Source organism: Apaloderma vittatum, unplaced genomic scaffold, assembly GCF_000703405.1.
Source record: "Apaloderma vittatum isolate BGI_N311 unplaced genomic scaffold, ASM70340v1 scaffold27488, whole genome shotgun sequence".
Classification (NCBI taxonomy): Eukaryota; Metazoa; Chordata; class Aves; order Trogoniformes; family Trogonidae; genus Apaloderma; species Apaloderma vittatum.
This window is the reverse complement of record NW_009729593.1, coordinates 22,552-48,521: the sequence shown is the minus strand read 5'-3', so window position 1 is coordinate 48,521 and position 25,970 is coordinate 22,552. Positions and strand designations below refer to the sequence as shown.

General features: G+C 37.8%; 1 protein-coding gene across 1 annotated transcript; it reads left to right on the top strand.

Annotated features, from left to right (window-relative positions):
• Positions 1 to 7,208: 7,208 nt before the first annotated feature.
• WDR20 (WD repeat domain 20) lies at positions 7,209 to 25,623 on the top strand (the record flags this gene model as incomplete). Its single annotated transcript, XM_009874504.1, is given in 4 exon segments — positions 7,209 to 7,348; positions 7,529 to 7,770; positions 12,743 to 14,020; positions 25,077 to 25,623. Coding segments are annotated over 4 exon segments (1,714 nt in total), but the record flags the coding sequence as incomplete, so codon positions are not given.
• Between the last annotated feature and the right edge of the window lie 347 nt (positions 25,624 to 25,970).

The window sequence follows — 25,970 nt, the reverse complement described above, 5'->3', positions numbered from 1 at the left end:
ATATGTTAAAATTCCTGACTTTAATGCCTTTTGCCTAGTCTTACAGAGAAACAAAGTGTAAGTTGATTCTGTTTGTACCTGTGAAGTGAATGGGCATTTGCAAACAAAGAGAGTGTTTTCTTTTTTCTAGAGTTATTAGTAGAGTGATGCTTTCACCTTAGATAACTTCCAGTAGAATGTGCTAATTTGCTCTGTAACCAGATAAATATTTTGGTTTACAGCCTAACTAAAGTGGACTTAACAATGCTATGGTAAGATGTAAATCAAACAGTCCTTTATGCATGTTCTTTATGGTGTTCATATCCACTTTCTTGGTCTTGTCAATTATATAACTATTGGTTCAGTTAATATCATGTAGATTTATTTCAAACTGGTGCATGCTTTTTGCTCTGTTTGCTTAGTGTACTGCTTCTGGAAGCAGAATATGATTATTTTATTGGATGTTTCAGAAAACTAATCTGATCTTTGCCTGAATATGGATTTATGCCCATTTGTCTGTACTGGAGCTTATATCTTAATGTATGTGGTTGTAGTTATCTGCTATATGAATAAATGCTGAAAACCTTTTAAGTAATGCTTTTGTCCTTTCAAAACTCATGTATGTCTTATGGCCCCAAGTAGCAGTTAAATCTAGACAAAAGAATATCAGGTAGTTTCCCAAATTTGCCAAGTGGCTTTTTACAGAATTGATCTTTAAAACTTTGTTAGGGATGAATTGTGTGGAACACTTGGAAAAATTAGGGACACCAAGTAATTTTATTTAACCTATTTTACTAACAGAGCTGTTCTTATACAGCATCCTAGAAACTCTGTCACGTGCCTTAAGTGTTCCTATTCAGCATTTAATCAAGTGCTTTGTAACTTATAAAAACTCTGCAAAGATGCAAGAACCCATTTTTGAGGAATGGTGTTGTTCAGGAGAGTAAACGTTCCTTTGAGTGGAAATAAATATTGAAATGCTTTTGTTGGAAGTAGATACAAATGCAAATTATTTTAAACTTTAAGTGGGATCATTCAAAATATTTGTGTATTAGAAAAAGATATGCTGCTGAAGCTAAATTAATAATGACTGGGATCTTAAGATTTCTAAAGGTAAAAAGGGTGCGAATTGGCAGCTACTCTTTCTGGAGACTTACAAGAGAAAGGAAGCAATGGAGAGATACTTTGATGGAAGGTCTTTGAGGCAGTGGGTTAAGTAGCAGATCCTTTTTTCCTCCTTGCTAATTGTTTTTTGTCTAGATCTCCTTAGTTTTTGATTTACAAAATGTGTGTTGCCCAGTGCAGCTTTTATCCATTTCTCATAGGTTTTCTTGCCTTCAGTTAGAGAGGAATAAGGGGAAGTGAATGCGTGCACTTATTTTTAGTTATAGTTCATACTCACCCTTATATTATTTGGCAGCAAATCCGGCACTGGTTGTGCTGTTGTATTAAGCTACTGATGTTTCAACTCATGGGGTTGAAATTTCAGCCAAATGTTAAAAGTAAAACTAAAAATGAAATAATAGTTTTCTTGAGGTTTATAGATGTGGCTTTAATATAAAGCAGGTGCATTGAATACAGTGTTGCAAGACAAAAACCTGAAATTTCTGTAGCATTAATGGCTTTGCAAGGCTTACAAGACACTTAAAACTAGTCTGTGTGTACGTAAAAAACACCTATTATGCAACCCTTAAAGCTCAGCAAATCGCTTGGCTATGGAAAAAGTAGCTCTTGCTTATTTAAGAAATTGTCTTTACTTTTAAGAAACCTGTTGTAGCTATGTGTGATTAGGGCAACTTTACGAATTGTGATTGTCTGCTGGCTTTTTATAGAATCGTGAAGAGAATTTGTACTTTGTTTGTGAGTGTTCTCAGAAGCTTTTGAACTAGTTCATAACTTTTCTGTGGGTTTCTAAAGTCGCCCTGAATGTGTATTCGCTTGTACACCATCTGAAAGGCTCGTGCAGTTGAATCTCAAGAGATTCTGGGACTGATGCAAATTGTGGCCAGGCTTTAAACTTTCTACTGAGAAAGCTAAAGGCCATTAGTCAGCAGTCTGTCAGTTTATGTGCAGTTGCGTTTGTAGAAGCCCTTTTATTACTGATTGGCTATGGTACTGTCAGCTGCCCTAAAGAATATTTTATTAGGACTTTATAGTTGCAACAAGCATTGCATGGGCTTTCTGTTTTGTGTCTCTTATAAATTAAGCAGAACTACTGCTCTACATCATTGGGAAAGACAACTAACTTGTTTCTGTAGTTTTCTTCCTGCATGTAGTTCCTTTATGGTATAAGCCAGACCTGTTAAGTAAGCTGAGAGCGGGCATGCTGATGCTACTTTGGTTTATCCTAAGTTTAGCATCTCAGTGTCATTCAGGTTGGAAGGGACCTCTGAGAGTGTCTAGTCTAACCTCTTGCCCAAAGCAGGGTCAGTGATGAGATGGGCTTGAAATAACTAAAAATGATTCTGTTGATAGTATTAAGTGGGTTGTATCTGGGCTCTAAAAAAACACTGTGGAAATCTACTCCTACAATAATAAAGTCCCCATGTGTTGCTTGATCTAGTTGAGAGGTGGCGTCCCTGGCGACAGGGAGGCTGGATTAAAATAATCTCTAAGGTCCCTTCCAGCCTAGGCCATTCTATGATTCTAAAGTAATTGGAGGGATTTCCAGTGTGATGTATTAAAGCTAGTGTTTCTGGTGGAAACAATTATGTGCTGAAATGGTGAACAGAGTTCACCAGAAAATTGTACAAAAGTGTCTGGGATAGCTCAGCTTTCTTCCTGTGTTACTTAACTTTCTCTGTCCTTCAGCTAGCTCTGCAGGAAGGAGCGGGAGATCAGCGCAGACGTGGTGAAGAATTAACAAGCTGGAAGGGGCTTACTGGTTTAGGTTTTTTCCTGTCCTTGCTAATACAGTGAGCAAGTCTGTCTTGGAATACCCTGCTCTGTTCACTAGGAGGTAGTGTAAGGCAAAGGGATACAGCAAGGGTTACCTCTTTTTATCAGCTAGAGTCTGAACCTGTGAAGTTCAGTAAAATTCACTTAGTAATAATTCTGAGTTGATTTCTTGTGTTAGTTGTATAGCATTGAACAAGCACATTGTCCTCAAATTCTGCTGTTTGTAGACCAGGGACCATTAAATCCCTGGACAGCAAGTTGTTGAAGAAATATAAGCCACGGATAATAAATTGTGAATTCTAAGCTTTAGAAATTGTTTTCAAAAATACAAGGCACAAAGAATCAAGATACTGTATTTTGTGCTAGAGCTCTATATACATAGGTAATCTGGAATCTGCTGTTCCAAGATCAATTAATTCTCTGGACAAGAGATATTTTTCTTAAGAGGATTTTTTGAATTAAAAATTGTATTATGTGTTTTTCCTCAGTTTCAGGCTTAAAGACCTAATATTCTGCCTCGATCTTATTTGTACCTATAGCCCACTGAAAGCAAGTCTCCTGGCAAATGTGATATTAAATACTAACTATCTGTAGGAAGCACTTTGACTTCAAATTATCCGAGATAAATTAATAAGTAACTCCTTTCTGATCTTGGGCATGTTTTTTAGCTTGGAAGGAAATGTAGTATCTGTGATACATTTCATTCAACTACAATTTGCAGAAAGCTGCAGATGTAAGGAAAAGAAAAAATGCAGGAAGAAATCACATCTGTTGAGGAGCATGATTAAATGCTGACTTGAAATAATGTGATTCACTGTATGGGAAATCTTAGTGTAAAAGCTCTAATTCTTGGATCAATGGTACATAAAAAGAATGAATCTTGGACAGATAGTAATCTGGCTTTGACCTTAGAATTACATACACCTGCAGAATCAAGGTTATTGATCCCCATCTTAATCAGACATTTCAAACATCAGAATTTGGAAACTTAAATATTTGCTTCATACTGAGGTAACTGATTTTTTTCCCCTCTCTTTTTATTCCTAGTGTTTAGGTATTTAAAGCTGTGGTTAAGATTAAATATGACTTGTGGTTTTTTGCTGGAAATCATGATTCATGGTGAATGGGCAACCACTATACTGTTGTTTTATTTTTTTCTTCCTACCCCAGCAGAATGGGTGTAGTTTTGCTAAAATAGCATGCTGTGAGGATTAATTAGATGGGACTAGGAAGCCCACAAAAGTTACATGGTTCACCTTTTATTATGAGTATGAAATCATCACAAAGAACTAAATGGCTAAGTTGGTCAATTTTTATTCTGTAAGTGTGTGGTTCTCTAGAGAATTGTAATCTGTTCAAAGACAGGACTTGGAAGCTGCTGATGCCCAAGGTACAATCATTTTGTTCAGCAGTCTCACTGACTTCAGACAGGTGTTGTATGAGATTCCTCTTGTTCTTCTTGCCTGATAACCATTATTCCTTGTTCCTTTGCTCAAGGGGTACTTGAAATATCACTGTGTTGGAAGGAGCAGACATCTGCAGGTATCAGTTGGCCAAGGTGCTAAGAATCTTGGTGAGCTCAGATATACTTCAGTGGCTTGCACACATTTTTATTCAAAAGGAGAATTATATTGATTCTTAGCCTTGCATTACTTGCCCAAACCTTCTTTCAGTCATGATTACAGGTGTTGCTCTCATCAGGAATCATCAACAATGGAGTAAGTTTCTCAAAGTGGGCAAACTGTTATAGTGCTGAGTGGTTTTGAGAAGAAAATCTGAAAGGATCTGGAACAGTAAGCATGCAAATAGTTTGCTGCCAGCTCAAGCAGAGATGAGGGTGCCAGATCCTGTGCTTTTAACCTCTGTGTTTGGTAACACTTTATCCCAAGATCTTTCCATTCTCTTTCAAAGTATATCACCGTGCTTCTGAGAGGGAGGCAGTTCACATCACCTTGTTCAGTAAATACTGTCATATCCTTGAATTTGATAGTTACGGACTGAGGTCTCATGTAAAATCTCTTTTCTGATAATAGTATCTTCCACAAAATAGCTATAGCAAATGGACTTAGTGGTGTGCTAATTAAGAGAGATCAAATCCAAAGGACTACATTTGTGCTTGTAGGTTTGACTTATCTCTGTGAGACAACTATATTATAGCTGAAAACACCAGCTGCATGTAAATAAAAGGTGGGGCATCCCTGTCAGTAGAAGCCTGGTTAATTCTGGGCTGAATTAGTTTATTTATACTCCATTTAAGTTCAGACAGATTGTCACTGCCATCTGGTTCCCAGAGAACAGCACAGTAAAGAGTATGCTTAGATTTAATGTATCAGAATTTCGTGTCTTGCTAGGTCTCTTAGCACATAATTTCAGAAGGCGGGGAACTTCGGTCACACCAAATTTGTCAGACAACAAAACCAAAAGCTGGTGATAGAAAACCTCACCAGACAAAAAAGAAAGGTATAGTTCCAGTCTGAAAAGAGCTTCCTCTTGATTCTTTGCTGCTTAAAATGAAAGCAAGGATTCAAAACAACAACCTGGGAATACTCATGTTTTCTACTGGCTGAGAGAGTCTATGGTTCTTTGATAATTCACAGAATCACACAGAATTGTTGAGGCCGGAAAAGACCTCTGAGATCATCAGGTCCAACCTATGACCCAGCACCACCACATCAGCTAGACCACGGCACTAAGTGCCACATCCAGCTTCTCCTTAAACACCTCCAGGGACTGTGACTCCCACACTTCCCTGGGCAGGGCATCCCAATGTCTGAGCACAATGTCTGAGGAAGTGTTTCCTGCTATCTAACCTAATCCTTCCCTCATGCAGTTTCAGTTCTTTTTACTTTCAAAGGGATATTCTTTCTTAGGCACTGGGTCTTGCTGGAACTTTTGTCCAGAGGACGGAGTCTTGAATCTCATAGCTTAACCTTGTTAACTCTGCATTTCTTTGAGGTACAGAGGGATGCATCTGTATATTTCTGTGGAATGGTCTTCCAGATAGAAACACTACCTCGATTTTGAGAGTTATCTCTTGATAGCACTTAGTGATACAGGACAAGAGAATCTTGCACAATACAAGATAACTGCCTGGCATCCAAGGTTTGATCCTTCAAATTACAGGTTTACGTGTGTCTGTAAATGCCTTGGTAGGCATGCACCTTATCCTATGATCTCCCAGTAAAGCTAGTATTCTATTTAAGCTCCCTTTGAAGAGATATTGCTAATATTCTTTTTTAGCTTATAATGGATATCTGAGCTCTGGAGAATAACTTTTCATTCTGCTCACTTTTGAAGTTGGAATACATCATCTCATTTTTGAGTTTTCAACCAGGAGGCCATACAGCTGATTAAACTCATTTATATTTTGTGCTGCAAAACATTAAATGCAACTTCAATACTGTTGCATATATATATATGCTTATAACATGTATCCCATAGTTAAACTTGCCTCAAAAATGACTTGGCTGACATGATCCACTGTGTAGCTAGTTGTGTTTTTTCCCTACTGCAGGTCTATTTTTTGTCTGTGTAGCTCCATGCACACCAAGGATTTGCTGCTCTTTAGACCTCATCCTCAAAGGTTTAATACATTGGAGCAATTTTCTGTTATGTGAAATTGTCCTCTTCCTCAAAGAATTTTATTTCTTTTATTGCTGGTCTGATTTCCTGTGACTAAAAATATTGAAAAATTATGTATCAAAATTAGAATCCAAGTCACCAGTCACAGCTACATCTCAGGTCTGTAATATTGTTGAATATCTACAGCTTTCTAATTGCAGATTCAAAATCTAGTAAATGGGGAGCTGTGGCTGGCTTGTTTGTTTGTTTTCTGAAAAAAAGGTTGAACGTGGTAATCTTGCATATTAAATGTGTGGGTTTTAATCTCTGAATGTTGAAAGATTAGATTGTATGTTCAAAACTGATATAGGGATAAACATGCGTTACACAACTGAGAGAGCATTTTAAATTGCTTTTCTACTCCTTTTGATTCTTCTGCCACTTTAGTGCCAGATTTTCAGTTGTTTATATTGAAGTTCTTCAGTTTTGTTAGAATTCAAATATAGCTCAGACAAAATAAGTGCTATATTCAGTGTCAGAAGCACAATTACTCTGTAGCATAGTGGCTTAGAATGTATTCTGTAGTCACAGTATCAGCATTTTGAGTCAGTGTTCCTAGAAAATACTCCTCTAGGATCTAGTTGGTAATTTATTTTTTTAATTATCAAGATCAATATCTATGTTTCCCTATTATAAAAGGATAGACTTACAATGTGAGAATCGAGTGATTGAGAATATACTGTTTGAAATCTGAAATTGGTTGTATTCAGTACTGAGAAAGCTGCTACTAGGAAAGCAGATGACTTGCCTCTGTGTGGTGGAATGCCTCTTCTGGCAGGAGAAGCCTTCTTGGAAGAGGTTGGTCTTGAGAACTCACTGGTGCCTTTGTGTTCCAGCTTGGTTGTCATTGGTTTGTGACATGATGTAGTTGGATAGGCTAGGCACGTGTGGTTTTCAGTTTTGCTAAACTCTAGAAGTATTGCATTATATGAAAAGGTAAACCTTTTGATGCCACTTTGATAAATACAAAGCAGCTCTTTAGGGTTTTGTAACTGCTTGTTGCTCTACTATAAACATGATTTGCAAATAGAACTGGCTATATGCATGCATTTTGATAAACTGTCTTAATTCTGTTTGCTCTCTTTGCAGGCTGCGGACTTGAGTAAACCAATAGACAAAAGGATATACAAAGGAACACAACCTACATGCCATGACTTCAATCACTTAACAGCCACAGCAGAAAGCGTGTCTCTTCTAGTGGGCTTCTCTGCAGGCCAGGTCCAACTAATAGACCCTATTAAAAAAGAAACTAGCAAATTATTTAATGAGGAAGTAAGTAGAAATCTTAACATTGTTGCATGCAGTGTATTTCTGATATTAAAGAGCCTAGATTTTCAAAGTTGTGTAGATGGCTACATTTGCCTATAGAGCTTATCATTCAGTCACTACCTTTGTTTTTCAGCTATTTCATTGGCTTGGAATACCTACACGAAAGTGTTATTTGTGAAGGAATCTTTGGGGATTTAAGATTAAAATTAGTACTTTCTATTTTGGGTAATACAGTGACTAGAATTAATGACAGTTAACTGAGTATAAAAAGGTCTGCAAATTTAAATATTGCTGCCTGTGCTTTGCAGTTGGTTTCTGAGACTTATGGTTCTGAATGAAGAAGAGAACATTTAAGCCCTCATTTAAATAATACATTATAGTAAATATTATTATATAAGGCAAAAATATTAATTTCTGTGGTCAGAGTGTTACAGCAGAAACGATCTGTATCAAGAATTCCTAAAGGCTTGCCTGGAGAAGACTTAAGATATCAAGCTGAATGCAGCATAGAAAAAGCTGAAGGCTTAGGAGGTCTTGGCCATGTGATCTTCCTGAAAGAAACTCTTCCATCTGTTTTTTTCTGCTGCTGTGCAATAAGGAAAGATAGAAGGGAATACTATGGGGGGGACTAATGCCAAGTTATGAGACTACTGGCTCAGAATTTCTAGTAGTACTGACATTCTTAGAAGAGTAAGTGTCTGGATGCTAACAAGGAAAGAAATCTGGTAACTGGTACAACTTTTCACAGCGTTTTCTGCAGAAGCTAAGCTATGGGAATTTTGTTGCTTGGGGGCAGGTGATTCTTCTTTGGAAGGTGTATTCTGCTCTTTTTTGATGTTTTAATCCAGCTGTAGGTGAATTGTTGGGGAGGTAGTAAAGAGCTTTGTGGGTGGTTTTTTGTTGGTTGGGGGTTTTTTGTTTGTTTTTGTTGGTTGGTTTTTGTTGGGGTTTTTTATTTTAATAAATTTCAAATCTGAAGAAAGGTTTACAGATGAAATTAAGCCTTGCTCAGCTTTCAAACTAAGCAAGCATATCTATCCCACCTCAAAGATCATAGAATCATAGATGTTGCCTTATTCTGTATTTATGCAAAAAAAGATGGAAGTATTGTTCTCAGTGGGCTTGTTTTATAATTAGAGCTGTCTAATTCCTCCTCAGCTTTCCATAAATAGCTATATGTAGATCAGAAGGGGGATATTTTTCTTCTTACCTAGCCTTTTCCAACCTGCTCTATCTCTCTGCTTCTGCTGAGTTGGAAACACTGCTGGAGAATCTTAGTATTGCATGGAGTACTCTTTTTGGAGGAAATCTCTGTATAAAGTACTTGAAATACTCATTTTAGTGGAGGAGGAGAGGTGTTAGGACAATGCTGTTGCTCTCACAAAAAGCCACAACCCACCCCAAACCATAAAATCCTAAATGTTGTCGTTGGTGCAGCTTCACCACAGGGAGTGCTAGTCTGGATGTGAACAAGTTACTTGTGTAAGTACAGCTTGGATTTAATCTTGTGTGATAATAGTGTAAATATTACAAATGGCAGTAGAAATACTGTAAAACAGCTAAAGTTTTGTATCACAGAGCAGTTCCCACCCTTGTGGGAACAAAAACTTCTGCTGAAATACTTACATTAAGTTCTAATGCATGTTTACATGCCTTGACGTGGTTTAACTGTCTAGTGACTACAGTATAAAACTGTATTGCAGGCTGAATAGTTCTTGTGGTAACCCACAAATAATGGAAGCACGGAAGCCGCCTCTATGAGACAGTATTGTCTTTTCTCTGCACTATAACCAGCGTTACATTGCTGCGATGGGGATACGTCCCTTGACAGATTGGTGGAAATTAAACTAGATGTTCTATTTTATACAAAGCTAACATAAAGATTTGCTCAGTGCTATCAAAGCTACGTGAGTAGGCTAGAGTTAAATCAAAATCTTGTTTCCTACACTGATCTTCTCTGCAGTCATAACCAATTCTAAAATTTCTAGATATTTTTAATCTGTCAGTTACAGCATGGAAGTTTGCCCTGGCCAAGTTTGGAAGTGCGGGCTTGTATCTAAAAACTGTTTCAGAGAAACCTCAGGGAGCATTGATGATCGAGCCAGTTTGTTTGCATCAAGATGAAGGTGCCTGTTGAATTTTGAATATATTTAGAGTTTAGATGGTGTTAGCGTCCGAGAGTAAACATGTCTTCATAGGCAGAAGTGGTCTAAGTGAGTGTTTACATCTTTTGGCAAATTTACTGGTAATAGAACTCACCACTTGTCCTGTTAGTAATGTGGTGATTCAGGTAGCCTAAAGCCCTGCTTTGACTGTCACTGTGCTAAAGCCATCAGGATAGCAATTAATTGTATGTGATATGTGAAATAACCTGTTATGACACAGAAGGCTGTGTTGAATCTAAATGCAAGAGCTTTAATGCCGTCTAACTTGTTACTCCTTTTTGTTGTTGTTGTTAAAAAATATTCTGTTGAAGACAATAGGGACTTGAAAGGCTGAAGTGAGTGCTGTTATGCAGCTTGTGGCTGCCTACCTAAATCAATCTGTATCCAGTGGTATTCCTTCTAGCTATGTCAGAGTTAAATTAGTGGTATTTTCTTGTTCACAAACCCAACCAAGTACACCTCACAGATGCAGGTGTTTCCAGCTGGTAGTTGGTTATTCTCAGGCTAGCCAGTTGAATTAGGTTTCTTTCATCTTATTTTAAAATTTATTTTAACTAAAGCCTTAAGTTTTTTTTTCTTTCCCCTGGTAAACTTTTCCTATTCCTGTGTCTCCAAGGTTCCTTGTCAAACCTTAATTCCTTGATTGCCTTAGTGTTTTCCCTCCTTTGTGGCCTGTGCCTGTAAGTTTGTCCCCTGAAGCTTGTTCAGAACATGGCTACCAAGACAGTCTTGTCTTCCTGACTGATGACTGAAGTTCTTTCACTTACTGTTCTTTCACCAAACTGAACATAAGCTCCCTCTAACCCAGCTACCTCACTGATTTGCTTGATACTGTATTCAGCCCATTCTTGTAATGCATCTGCCAGTCATACTGCCTTCAGGTCTTGTTGTGTTGTGCTGCAGAAGTGTGTGAGCCCAACTGAAAGCTTTTACAACTTCAGGAAGTCATAACTTCAGAGTTTCTATCTTCCTGGTGAATTTAAAGCTCTGCTAGTTGAGAAGGAGTGAGCCGTAGTCACTTGCTGCATCTTGTCTCTTTGGGCTAATCTCTTCTAATTGCAGATTGCAATCTCTCGATTTATTCGTAGCCTTTTTGAAATCAAGACTGGGTTTGCAGGGTTCCTGTAAAGTATTTAAGATGGTGTAGTCCAGCAGGACTATGGTCTGAAAATGCTGTTTCTAGTATAAAAATTTCTCTTATGAGTACAGGGTGTATGTCAGGTTGAGCTGCTATAGTAGAGAAGAGCAAGAAATTTCACTTTGTTGCTGAATTATTGGTAGTAATGAGAAGACTGTTGCCAATAGCAAGCCAGCTGGGCTGGTCTTCCCTGTCCATACTATGTTGGTGTGTACCAGGTAACTTTCTGTCTGATGTTTTTGATATCATCATTACTGAGGCATGAATGATATGTGTAAGTGAACACATGACAAACTACTTAACATATTCTTAGCTTCTGTTGTGATATTTTATTTCAAAGCTATGGCATTTGAGGAAAAGTTCTCAGAGATTAAGTTATATCTCTCAGCTCTCAAATACAAAATATCTAAATTAACCAAGGAGAAATTACAGAAGAGAGGCTTCCTGGTCTTACATGGAGATTGACAGCAGCAAAAGTATAATCTAAAGTGACCATGTGCTGCTTTGCAGTAATAGTTCCAGACCCAGAACAGATGACAGTCAACGTATCACCCATTAGTTTGGGGGTTTTTTTAGAGATAAACAGCGTAGTAAATTTTTTGGGGGGGTTCTTGTTTTTTAACATCTCTATAATTTGTTACGATCTTTCCTTAGGCTCTTTATATTTACGTTCTTGCCTTTTCTGTAGCTCAGCTTTTCTTTCTGCCTATAATCAATCTATCCCAAAGACAAATCTTGAATGTGCATGCAAAAAGTTACTTGTCTCCAAGTGGCAGTTGAGGGATGCCGTGGCCGACTTGGTAAGTTTTAGAAGCCCACCAGAACTACGCTAGCAAACTCAAGGAGTCAAACTCTATGTCTCAGTTCTTACAGCATTGAAGACATTGTGATCAGAAATGTTCATTTAATGTGTCTGCTCATTCTTTTGTTATGATGGACTCTATTAAAATATTTTTCTTTAAAGGAAACTTCTTAATCAGGTGGTAAGAAAGTATTGACAGGACCTTGGCTAATGAATGAAATATAATTGGAGGGTGGGGATTTTGAGGTGAAGAGTATCTGATGCCTTTTGAATTTACTGAACCACATGCATTTAACTATTGATTTTCCAGCCACATGGTAACAGGGTCATTGTATATGTAACTTTTGCTCCCTGAATCAGTAAAATCTGGTAAAGGCTCCTAAAGCCTCTCTTTTCTTTTTTTTCAAAGGATGGATTTTACTTGTGTTCTCAGATAAAACCAGAGTCTAAATTTACTGTTGTTGATTTGTAGCCTCTTTGCTGTGTAGTACAGATGAGTAACTGGTTTTTTCCCTTTAGCTCATTCCATATTTTCTTGTTTCCTTTTCGTACTCTTCAACGTACCTAGTGGAAAACGAACTTAAGAACTTTTAGACTCATAACAACAGATTGGCTTGATTGAAGTATGTTCTTTGTGGAATGTGACTGGACTGTAATAACAACCTTTGGTAGGACTTTGCCTAAAAATAACTTCTTCTTTACTGCCTGATAAGCTTTTGCAAATACAGTAACATAGCTCCTTCCTAGGAAGTTGAGTTCACTTTGCTCAAGTATTGTTCCCAAGCCCCCCCCAAAGCTCAGATTTGCAGCTAATAATTAAAACTTTTATTTTTCAGACTTTCTGATGTGTATCTTCTTTGTTTTTCACAGAGACTAATAGACAAGTCCAGAGTAACCTGTGTAAAATGGGTACCAGGTTCGGAAAGCCTTTTCCTAGTAGCTCATTCCAGTGGCAATATGTACTTGTATAACGTGGAGCACACTTGTGGTACCACAGCCCCGCACTACCAGCTTCTTAAACAAGGAGAAAGTTTTGCAGTTCACACTTGCAAGAGTAAATCCACAAGAAACCCTCTGCTTAAATGGACAGTAGGTGAGGGTGCCCTGAATGAATTTGCCTTTTCCCCAGATGGGAAGTTCTTGGCGTGCGTGAGCCAGGATGGTTTTCTTCGTGTGTTTAACTTTGATTCGGTGGAATTGCATGGTACAATGAAAAGCTACTTTGGAGGACTGCTGTGTGTGTGTTGGAGTCCTGATGGGAAGTACATAGTGACAGGTGGAGAGGATGACTTGGTGACAGTTTGGTCTTTCGTGGACTGTCGAGTAATAGCGAGAGGCCACGGACATAAATCGTGGGTCAGTGTTGTTGCGTTCGATCCGTATACCACTAGTGTAGAAGAGAGTGACCCAATGGAATTTAGTGGAAGCGATGAGGATTTCCAAGACCTTCATTTTGGCAGAGATCGAGCGAATAGTACGCAATCTAGGCTATCCAAAAGGAACTCTACAGACAGTCGTCCAGTAAGTGTTACATATAGATTTGGTTCAGTAGGCCAGGACACGCAGCTCTGTTTGTGGGATCTTACAGAAGATATCCTCTTCCCCCACCAACCTCTCTCAAGAGCAAGGACACATACAAATGTCATGAATGCCACAAGTCCGCCTGCGGGAAGTGGTGGAACTAACCCGGGAAGTAATGGAAACAGTATCACAACACCTGGAAACTCTGTACCCCCTCCTCTTCCACGGTCCAACAGCCTTCCACACTCTGCAGTCTCAAACGCTGGCAGTAAAAGCAGTGTCATGGATGGTGCCATTGCTTCTGGCGTTAGTAAATTTGCAACCTTATCGCTACACGATCGGAAGGAAAGACACCATGAAAAAGATCACAAGAGAAATCATAGCATGGGACATATATCTAGCAAGAGCAGTGACAAACTGAACCTAGTTACTAAAACCAAAACGGACCCAGCTAAAACTTTGGGAACACCTCTCTGTCCCCGAATGGAAGATGTTCCCTTGTTAGAGCCTCTTATCTGTAAAAAGATAGCACATGAAAGACTGACTGTGTTAATTTTTCTTGAAGACTGTATAGTCACTGCTTGTCAGGAGGGATTTATTTGCACATGGGCAAGGCCTGGTAAAGTGGTAAGTTTTAATCCTTAATGCTGCATCAAAGAACTAGAACTCTGAATAGGTAGTTTTCTTGAAATATAAATGAATGTTGAATATAAAATTTCTTTATGCTTAATGTAAAAAAAAAAATAAAAAATCCTCAGAGCCATACTTTTGGATACTGCATGCCATATTTCTGAATGATTTGAAGTGTCTTGGATACAATTACGAAGTATAGTTGCCTTCCAGCAGACAAAATAAATACTGTGCATCTAAACTATTGATCAGTGTTCTTATACTTCAGCATAACCACAATATGGTGAAAGCTGTTTATGTAAAAATTGAAGTAAAACCTGTCAATCGTTAAAATAATGCTAATTCTTCTAGTATTTTCTATGAATTGCAGTACTCCCAATGAGAGTAGCTTATGAAAAGCTGCTGCTTTTAGGCCTAATGAGAAATGTGAGCCTCTGAAAAAATTAAAACCAAAGTGTTTTATTCCTCCATATTTTCTGTGGTGGCCTGCCATTAATGTAAATCACTTCTTATTAAAATGTTGGCCATTTTATGCACACATTTGTGAGCCCTTTGCCAACCGTAGTTTGTGCTCTTGAAACTGTGAAGCAGCATTACCAACTCTTAATTTTAGCCAGATCTTGAATTATGTATCTGTTAAGTTAGGGCAGATCACGCAAGCTTTCTCCAGGTAGTTTCTGTGTTACGTTGCTGTTGACTTTGCTCAGCAGTTTGACCATCAACAAGCTCGTGCTTTTTGATGGCACCTGTTCTCTGAGTTGAACCTTCACTGAAATATATTACTAGCTTTAACTCTTGTCCTTAATGCACCTGAACACGGATAACACTTCATTTATTTTTTTTTCCGTCCAATGTATAGCAAGCTAAATTTTGAATGAAGCTGAATGTGATTATTTTATTAAAAGTACTTTGTGCTACAACAGCTTTGTTTGCCAGTGACATTTTAAAGGAATACAGCTGTGCCAGAGTTGATCTAGCAAAAAAGGGCCATTATTTTTGTGTAAATCTCTGAAAGGGCTTGTAGGTTATCACCTGAAGAAAAAGAAATAATCTGGTAATGCCTGAATATTGCCATGTTGAGCAACCTAAATGAAAACCTGATGTTCGTTAGGTTTTAACTATTTGGTTCATAAATCTGACTTTTGAAGTGGAGGTACTGTATATATCTATAACACCACATCTTCATTGGTATAAACATTGAAGTAAAACTCAGTTTTTCTTAAAACTGTTTGTATAATCTAACTTTCTTTGAAATGTATCAAATTTGTCACAATAGGTGTGTATAGAGAGCTATGTCTGCTCTGCATCTTGATGCATATTTAAAAGTTGAATCTAAATCTAAAAAGTGTAAACCCTTTTCTGGGGAGAAGGGAGGAGAGTGTTACCTAAAAGTATTTTTTGCAGAAGAACTACAAATCCAACCTCTCCCCCCAAACACTAAACTATTTAAAATGTTTGTCATAAGTGAAAATACTAAAGTACTTATCGCTTCTGTGACTCAGTGCAATTCACATGTCTTATGAATTAACTTTATACGCATACAGCAGTGCCTCAGATTTCTATTGTTACCTATATTTTTTGTTGTAAAACTCCTTTACATACTACTAAACACTACACTATTAAATTTATTTTCAGTGACTGAAGTGGGTTTTGTTAGGCTGGGTATAACTTAAATATTTTTGTGTATTGACTTTGATTTGGAATATGACATTTCAAATATTTCAGAGATAAAGTATGCAGTTCCAAAAATCAGGATTTATGTATTGGCCAATATGGAAAACTTTAATTACAGGTAAGTAATTTTCATGCTGAAGTTATCACTTGCAAAATTAATATATTGCACACTGATGTAAATGCCATATTGTTTAGGAAGTATTTACTTAGAAATTTTCAAATTAATTTGTTTTTTGATTTCACTTGCATTTCTAGTGAGCTCACTCTGCTGGTAAAAACTAAATTTTGGTGGCATGTTTACAGGGCTTTGATAGTAAAATATTTGTGCCAGAAGGACGTTATGAGCATCCTTTTTGTTTATAAGAAAGCACTTAATTTTATTTAATGAAAATTTTCAAAGTATAAAACACTTATGGTGATGTCTTTCTTACTGGGTTATATACCATTCATTTCAGTTTCGCCAGTTGTTTAATCCTAGTCTGCCCTGTTACTCTGGGGCTTAAAGCTGCTATTTCTAGTCTTCCTTTTGAAATTTGGGTCTCTGAGTGATCTGAGAAACTCCATCACTTTTTTGTCTGCCAACTCTAGAGTGAGAGCCTCTGAATCTTGCTGCTTCTTCCATCATTGCCTCCAAAAGCCTTCATTAAATTCATGCTGCTGTCAGCCTAAAGAAAGAATTGGATGGGAAACTGAAGCAGGCTTGCAGGGTCTAACATAATTTCCACTGAGGCAGCGCTGCCTTTCCCTCTCACTTTCAATAGCCATCAAAAGACGGGCTGGTTAATTGGATAGTGTATGGCAAGTGCTCTTCAAAAAAAAATCCAGAAATTTCAGCTGTCATCCTTACGGTAGTCGGTAGGCTGCACAGTGCTTACAGTGTCCTGACATATAAACTTTCTGAATTACCACTTCAGTGTATGCCTAATCCTACCTTGAGCTTCCTCGCTGGATACGCTCTTGCGCTGCACTTCCAGAAGTGTTGTGCTGACTCCCAGTTGGAGGGAGGTGAAGCAAACGGCAAAATTCAATTAGAAACAAGTTGAATGAGGCTCAGGGTTCACCGGCTTTGATCTATTTATTTATTTAATTATTTTTTTACTCTCTTTTTTGTTAGCCTGTGTCTGCAAAAGAAGGTTCAGAGGGATGAGAAAAATAGCTTGCCTTAACAAGAGTATGACCTTTCTGCTCAGTGTGTTAACAATTAGCTGTGGCCTCTCCCCCTGTCTTTCCCAGGCTCTGATGGGAAGCCTGAATGGAATTACAGAACTGAAAATGTAGAACAGTAATTTCAAAGGAACAAAGGTAAACTTGATGTGCTATCTTTATAGCTACTTCAGACTGAATTACAGGACCTGCAGAAGCCAATAAAAAAGACTGACAAAACCACTCAACAACAAAAAAACAAAACCAACCCCAAAAACCCACGGAAAAACCAAAGTGGTACCTGGATATGCAAAACAAGTTTTCTCTGAACTTAGCAGTCAGAGGAACTAACTTTCTGTGTGATTTCTGTGTTTGATTTCAGAATTAACTATTCACCGTCTTGTACAGTGACTCCTTTTTATCTAAATGCAAGTTGCTGATCAGCTGTTTCCGCTGTAAGAAAGCTCAAGGTAGGATTGACCAGCAGTCTGAACGGGCGAAATGGCTGTGTATAACCTAGCAAGATAAACATGCTACCATCTTGTAAAGCAAATGCACATGGAATTTATTTATTTGACTTATTGTACAGGAAAACTTAGACTTAAATTATAACATCCTTGAATTTTTCTAGTTAACTACAATTGTAGTACAGTATCATGTTTTAGTATGACTTCTCTTTTAGTGAAAGTACTTAAACATTCATGTACTATATTTGGGTGAGATGAGCAGCTATACGTACTAATTCTTCCTCAGTGGAAAGGAGCATTTCATCATTACAATTGAAGTTCAATTGCTGGTATTTAAGTACTATCAAATAGATTTCTTTCAACGTGATACGGTATCTGTATAAACTTCAGGGATGATTACAGTAAAAACTGAAACACAGCTATATGACTTCAGGTTACCATGCTCAAATTTGAAGCTTTCTGTCATGTGCGTAAGAGCGAAGTTGCACATAGCATCCCCGCGTTATCAGGGTGAATTCAAACCTAGAACACTGGTGTGATATTTATAGCGAGGTCTGTGTGTGTGTGTGTGCGCGCGTGTCCGTGTGTGAGGAGGAGCAACTGGTGGCTCCAGGAAAGCCGGGAGAGAACGTAACCCTGTGAAGGCTTTATGATGAGGATGTCTGGATTAGGAAATAACATGACTTTTACTAAACGCTTTTTAGAAGACCCATGTTCTGAACTATCACCTCTTAAAATTTGATTGTGTACTTGGAATGACTGTATATGTCTGCCCCTTTAACAACATAAAGCTACTAAATTAATATTTAAAATGCTGGCCTGCTTATGTTACAATAATAAAATTTGTGTCAGTTAATTTACTGTCAATTTCCATGTAAAGATTAAATGATATTTTTTCTGCATTTTATGAATTCTGTATACTGGCGTTTGTTAAAGATTGACATGTTAGGTGATACTGTACAAAATTGTATTGACTACCTATAGTGAAAATCAAAAGTAAAATTCATATGTATTTCCTTTTTACACTTCCATCTAATTTCTTGACAACTTGAATAAATTTCATAGAGCCTTTCTAACATGAACTATTGTTAATTTAACTGTTGCAATAATTAAGCTTTAAGAAGTATTGTTGGTATATTTATAATTTTAAGAAGATCATGTTTGTTTCATACTGCTTATTTTTAGCTGTTCTGTTGTCACTGTTACAGCTGAAGAACTTTACTAAATACTTGACATTACAAAATAACTTGCTGGGGTTGTCCTCTGTATACTGATGTTAAATAAAAATGTGTGATTGAACTGTAAATGTAGATAACTTTCAATAGTCCTTTCCACATTTGAGTTTTAATTTATTTTGCAGTCCGTAGGTGGTCTAATGCTATCATGCTGTGCTGAACAAACGGCCACAATGAAAGCTGTTAACTTGCCGTATTTTAAAGTAAGAAGTCGATTGCATCCTGTAACCTGCTCTGAGTAAACATTTCACTTCATCTCAAGACGATGCAGACGTTTTGATGTTTAAATCTTGCCAATATGATCATGTCTCATTTATTTTTTTTTTAGGGCTAGAGTAATGCGAAATAGAATACTTATCAAACCACTTAGTACTTGTTTAAACTCAGATTCAGTAAAACGTGGACATGGATGCATCTAGATTCTCTCTGCCTGCCTGTCAAATAGGAGTTGGGGCAGAGCGTGGTCATTCCTTCTAGGACTCTACAGGAGCTCTTTCCTCTGTGGACTCTGGTGCAGGGTATGTTCTGCATTCCAGCTTTAGCTCTTGACATTTACCTAACGAATGCTGAATTTACAGCCCTGAGGATATGGCTTGCTCAGATGACTCAAGCATTTTGTGTCTGGGAAAACTGTGGCTAGTCTAGAACTAAGCTCATCTGAAATAAAACATTCTGAAACTTGGGCTGCAAAATGTCTTGGAACCAATTTAGGTGAAGACTTGAGACGTTGCTATTCCGTCCGAGTGGACTGGGCAATGCGTCATTCTCTCAGCAGTGGTTCCGTGTTAACAGACGGAGTCAAACCAGTGGTATTTACTTAAGTGTTTCAAAGGCACTTTTGAAAAATTTCAGTGGAGTAGTTACTTTGGGCCCAGTCTAACTGAAGAAGAACTTGGTCTCTTAGGCAAAAATACTCTGCAGTCTGAAGCCAAGGAATCATCTTTCTTACATGAACTTGAGAACCTTCTGGTACTTCTGGTACCACTGTGATGGTCTCTTTATATAAACATGTATGTATATTTAAGAACAGGTGCCAATGGAGAAAGAAAACTAAATCCATCCTGAAAGCTTCTGGGAAAACCCAGTTACATCTAATCATGCAAAAACTGGTTGGTCAAACCAGTTTCTCAACAGTCAGCGTGAGCATCAAATGGAACTTCACTTCCATGAGTTCTGTGGTCATAGAAAATAGTTTGGCAAAAGATTTCTTGGAACATGAAATTGTAATCTTGCTTGTCTTTAACACTGCACAAACTTCTCGAGATAACTTGTATAATCAGAGTATTTTCTGGTTTTTGAAGTTGGATTTTAGGTAGATGCTGATCAACCTTATCAAATGAATTTGCGTCATTTCTTCTGCTAAGGCCATGCTTATTTTACAGCTAGCCCAGATGGCATTGCCTTAAGTCATATGCTTTTCCCTGGTTTATCTCCATGTCATTATTTTCTAATCTGAAAATTTTAAACCTTAGCAAATTTTGTAGTTTGAGGACGCTAGAGAAACAACCGTTCTTAAGCTTAAGCCGTTCCATTGCTGCCTAAGGGAGCTTGAGGTCTTCTTGCTCAAGCCAGATCAGGTTTCTGATAGCAAAAGCCTTTTCTGCTTTTCCCAGCAATCAAGCAGCTGCGTCTTCATTTTTATTATTTTTTTTTTCCCCTCGTGGATATGTGTGTATTCCATTTGTCACTTATATACTGGTCTTGCAGTAGTCTTGCCTAATACCACTAGACAGATTTTTAGTTTGTCTGCTGGTTTTCTGGCAGCCTGGACTTTCTTTTTGTTGACAATGAGTAAAATGGTGATACACCTCTGTTTGGAGAAAATAAGCCTTTATGTTCACAGAAGAGGAATTGCAAGTGGAACCTCCTTGATGCTACCATGTGCTTTTACAAGACTGGTGTCAAGTGGTTTAAGCATTTATACTTTTCTATAATGCTACCAGAACAGGAAAAAAAAAGCAAATGGCAGACTCCGTTTAGTGAACACATAGACTACGTGCTTGCTGTATCCCCCTAAATCCCATACAAAGTATTTCTCTGTAGTATGTGAATGTTCAGCATGTGCTTCCTTAAACATTCTCAGTTAATTAATTTTATGACTCCATTAGAGATTAATACCCGATTTTAGTGAGTATGTGCAGTTCAGAGACTTAGGCTAAGAAATGCCGATTCTGAAAAATGAAACTCTTGAAGGTTTTGTTCGTGCAAATCTTAAAACTGATTCAGCTGATTTGACTACAGAAATTTAAACAAATGTGAAAAATCTCATTCTGCTTTGGCATATTATTAGTCTTGATCAGATACTGTATTGCACCATGGGCTCTTTTGTCAAGCAAATGTCTCGGTCCAGATTACTTTTTTTTAATTACTCCAGGAATATCAAAGTTCTGGACAAGAATAAACAACCCATGGAATATTGTTAAAATAATAAATTTCCATTATTTCATATACTAGCAATAGCAGAAATGGTTTTAACAAATCAGTGCCTATTTTTCATGGGCATTCATTAATTCAGACTTTTTAAATTAGTTTAATTGCATTAGTGAAGTGTACTAAGGGAATTTTTTTTGTTTAGTTGTTACACTGGACCCTTTGCTTTGTTTTTTCTACGTGTCAGTCTCAAAACAGAGAGTAGGAAAGCCACGAAGAGCTCTGACATCCAGCAATTTACTGGGAGTTGCTGGGCTGTTGTACGGGAGGAGCGTGCTCGTGCCCAGGGCAAAAGTTGAGTGTGTGCCCAGAGCCTTGTGAAGCAGCACTTAGATGCAGACTTCCCTTATCCTGCTCATGAGGCCAGACTTGCTGTTTATCTAGATTAGTGAAATTAGGTATGTTGCATCTTTGGTTTCAGTTAATCCCTTTCTAATTTACATGAAGAAGGCATCAACTCAGTAGTTACTGGTGGCTTTTTCCCTGCTTAGTAGTATCTCCCTATTTTTTTTAATACAGCAATTATGTGCTGATCTTTTGTAGAATTGGTTTCTGTTGTGAAGCTTTGTTTCGTATCTTTGAGGAAAAAAACCAGACTTTTGGCTGAGCATATATGGAATTTTTTAGAAAATAATGCCACCTGTAATCTCATGAATTGTGAGGAGGGTTAGTCACTGCTGCAGGTCTTTCAGAACCAGCCACAGCTGTGAGTGCCATGAACCTTGGGTAGAAATTGCCTTACTGGTTGTATTTGTTATGGCTTTTCATTCCTACCTATGCAAGCATATTTTTACCAAATATGCAAAGTCTTGTGTGTTTTGGGAAGTCAGAGAATTCATTGATATACATGGAATGGCCTTAGCAACTAGCGCTGAAACACTCTGTTTGATGCTCGTGCATTGCTAATTGATGCAAGAAATACGATGCTGTCCTCTGCAAAAGACACACGCTTCAGCCACAGAGCATCTCCTTGGAGGACCCTCTCTGAGGTTTTTATGAAGATTATTTTACCAAATTCTTGTCTTGGGTCTCTTAACTATTCCATTTCCCACCCCCTGCTAGACCCACATGCTGACAAAATAATACTGCTAGTGAAAGACTACATTTATTTTCAAAGCGTTTTTGAACAGTCTGCTTATTTGTTTCTGCTGCTTGCTCAGTGTGATCTGTTTGTTCTTAAACATTAAGCTGATGCCCTGTGCAGTGCAGCAGATCTGTAGCCCTTGCATCTTGGTTCATGTGTGTTTTCTGTCACAGCTGTTAGACTGAGCGGCTTTGCTGTTGTGCTGATGAGTTGCTGCAGCTTTTGTTCCATTTTTTGCCACCTGGTTGCCTGACCTGGGTGGTTTCGTCACAGGAAGCACTGCAGTCTAATTTCTTATTTTCCAGACAGGAACTCTGTGTTCTTTCATAACCTTCTCCATCGTATTATTCCCAGAGAATGCAATTGCAGATATTCTAGTCTCACACAGATCAGACTCCTTCAGCATAACTTTCTGTATTAAAAGTGTAACTTTTTTTGGAGGGTCACTTGCTTTCTAAAGTTTCGTGTGTTTAACTTCTTAAATGACCTTGCTGGAAGGGCTCTGATATAATAGCAAAATTCTGTAGAATCTTTTTTGTTACTCAGGACCCACTGAGAACACTTAGCACTTTGGTAAAACTTCTGTGCCTAAACCCAAAATTCTTATTCTTGCTTTTCTTGTATGAACATCTATGGTCTAAGATGTCTTCTGAGATTAAGTACTTGGAAGAACTCACAAAATTTCTGATCTCCCATGGAAGTGGAATGAGTGTCGTAGCCTGGCCAAGTTCTAAGGCAGTACTTGCAAAGTTTTGGAAATGTCTGTCTGCAGTAGCCCAAGGATATAGATCTTGACATTCTTTCCACTTTGGTGTTCCTCTGGCTTGCCTGCTCGGAGTTGCAGAATTAATTCAGAGCAAGGACTGAAATACAAGTTGTTCCTAGTATTCACTTAGTTGGAGCCTGCACTTCACTTCAGCTTTGTTGAAGCAAGGAATATTCACAGCTGGGGAGATGAAACCAGGACTGACTCTTTGTTCCTGATCTTGGAGCTGGAATTCCAGAGTGTCTGGTAGTTCACAGGGAACAAGGTCCCCCACTGAATTTCATCGTGTGCTGCTTGTTTCTAGAGGAGTTGTAGGAAAATGAAAGTCTCTTCATTTTGTTTCCCAATGCCTGGTTGCATTACAGTGTAAATCATATATTGGAATAGTGCTTCTTTCTCTTCGTCTGCATAACACAGCTAAGAGCCTGTTGAAAAGACTTCGTATTATGCCATCCCCAGTACTTTCTATGCTTATAAAGCACATATTTGCAAATGAACAGTGTGGATCACTGATTTATTAAAGACTGAAAATAATACCTTTGGATGCCTTTTTCCAGGCATAGTGGATGTTATCTTCTGGCAAGAAAGACCTTTCAGTTCCTGCTGGATTTAATAGACTTGTGAAGAATACTTTGGTAATGAACTATAGAGGTCTGATTCATCTTCATCACTTTTGAACAAAACTTTCTTGGTAAAAATCTTCAGAACTGCTTCATTAGCTTGTTTGCTCTAAAATTCTGCCTTTTTTCACCATCTGTTCCTTAACTAGGAAACTTCTTGTGCAGTATCTTCGCACATCCTGAATGTCAAACAAGTTTCAAGGCCAACCTACTTCAGTCTACCTCAACAGTGTTTGAATTGGATATCCACTGAATAAACAAGTGCAAATAAAAAAAGAGTTCTAGTTCCTGCAGGTGTGATCTATGGACAGTGCCAAATGAAGCATCACGTACTTCATTATATCTAAACGTAACATCAAATGTGTGCATGCACGCACAGTCTGCTATAAATCCGACAGACGTATCCAGATTCTGAACTGGTAGATGAGGTGTCCTTTAAAAGGAAGGGCCGTGGTATCAGTAGGAACTTGATTCCAGCCAGTCCAGCCCTCCGTCCACCTCTTCAGTCTGTGATCAGGGATTTCTTCCCTCAGTTCTTGGATCCAAGCAAGAAAGAGCTCTTGTAGATTCAGAAGATGTGACCTAATTCTACATTGTGTGCTAATTGCTGCCTGAGCTTGTCTAGTTTGATGGATCTGAGTCACAGGAACTTAATTTTGAGGTAAGAACCTAAGCTGTTCAGAGGAATTGCTAAAAGTGCATTTCCATGCCTACGTAGCAAGGAGTTGCAGAACAATACTTGCTGGTGTGCTTCCAGCTTAGTTGCCATTGTGCTCCTCAGCCTGCTGGCACTTGTCGTAACTGAATAACGACTTTGCAAGAAGACTAAATTGTATTTTGGTATTAAGCTTTTCCTAAATAAGTCTGATGTACAGTTACTTTTATGTGAATGAATAAAAAGGGGCTACTACGCATAAACCTGGAATGGAATTTTTCCGTTGATATCTATCCTGAAGGTACAGTTGCCTTAATCTGGAACAGTAGCCTCTGTCTAGTGAGGGGTGCCACGCAGTCGCGGGATTATGTCTGAAATTTTCATTTATTTGAATGGGGATGTAGTTAAATGAGCTGGTAAAACGTTTTCCTGAATGTAAGACTAAGTTGTAATGGGAAATCTTTACTGAACTCTTGCTCAGTGTTTCGTTCTCTTTTAAAATTACCAAAATAAATACTTGGTTAGATAATCTATTTTTCTATTCAAAGCTTGTACTATTCAATAGCCTATAAGGGATTGAGCATTTCCATGTTAGCAGTTTAGGTGTCAAACTTGTTGATATTGAACAGGTTTGTTTGTTGCTACCCTAATAAAATGCTGATTGCTTTTCTGGCGTATGACTTAAAGTCTCCCAGTTCATGATGACTCCAACCGCAAGGTAGATTAAATCAAATGCTGGGATCGGATTCGTCGTGTGTCATAAATGCACACACGTTCTTACCTACTGAAAGCTCTTTTGTGTGCTGCTCAACTGATACAATAGTGGCTTAGATTCTTTTGTAGGAGAGAAGGTGCTGATGTCTAAAGTAAGCAAGTGGTGGTAAAAATAAATTGTACTCATTTTAGCTTTAGGCTAAGAACTATATAAAATTATTGTCAGGTTCTCTTGCTGGATTAATGTAAATTGCTTTGTTTGCAGGGTTTATTGTCATCCCAAACCCAGGCCAATTCTCCAAGTGGAACTGTAGTATAGCCATCACACTACTGCTAGCAAATCTCTGAACACAGGACAAGAAGTAATGACAGTGGAACCAGGAGCTGTTCTTCAGGCAAAGAGCATCACAAATTATAATGTGGCAGAGTGTAAACATGGAATTATGTGAATCACATAGTAATTTGCAAAGAAATAATGTAATGAGTTCTTATTACAGCTAATACTGCTAGGCTGCTCACCCAAGGAAGAGTTTTCACTACAAAAAATAAAAAAAGCTTCCTTTGGTGCTGCAGGAAAAAATAGTAACATTTTTGGTTTTCTTTATACTTTTCAAGTCCAGTGTAATTTAATCTCTCTATATAAATAAAAGATATATATATATATATAGTGTAAAATAAAGTATGTTTCTTAAATTCAAGTAAGTTCAATGGTTAAACTAGTACTTCACCATTGTTTATTTTGCACTGATTTTTTTAACCAGAGATGGCTAGAAGACAACCTGGAATGCACTCATGGAAAATGAAAGTCATTACTTACTGGCTTAAAACTATTATTCAGGAAGATGGATGCTGCAATCATAGATTTTTAAAACAAAGTTGTTTTGCACTTAAATAGTTTAATGCTAATAGAGAATTACTTTAAAATTGGTGTCCAGACACCAGAAAAAAATATGTTGTGAAGAAAAGATCCTTTGTATCTATTAAACATTTATTTTAATATTGTTGTTTCCAACTGCAATCAGCTCTGTATGATATGTATACATAATGTAATTCAGTGATGGGGGATGGGAGTAACGGATCATTACACTAGAAATTCTCATTCATTAAAGAAAGTGATACTTCTAATTCAGAAAATACATATTAAACTATCTTGAATATG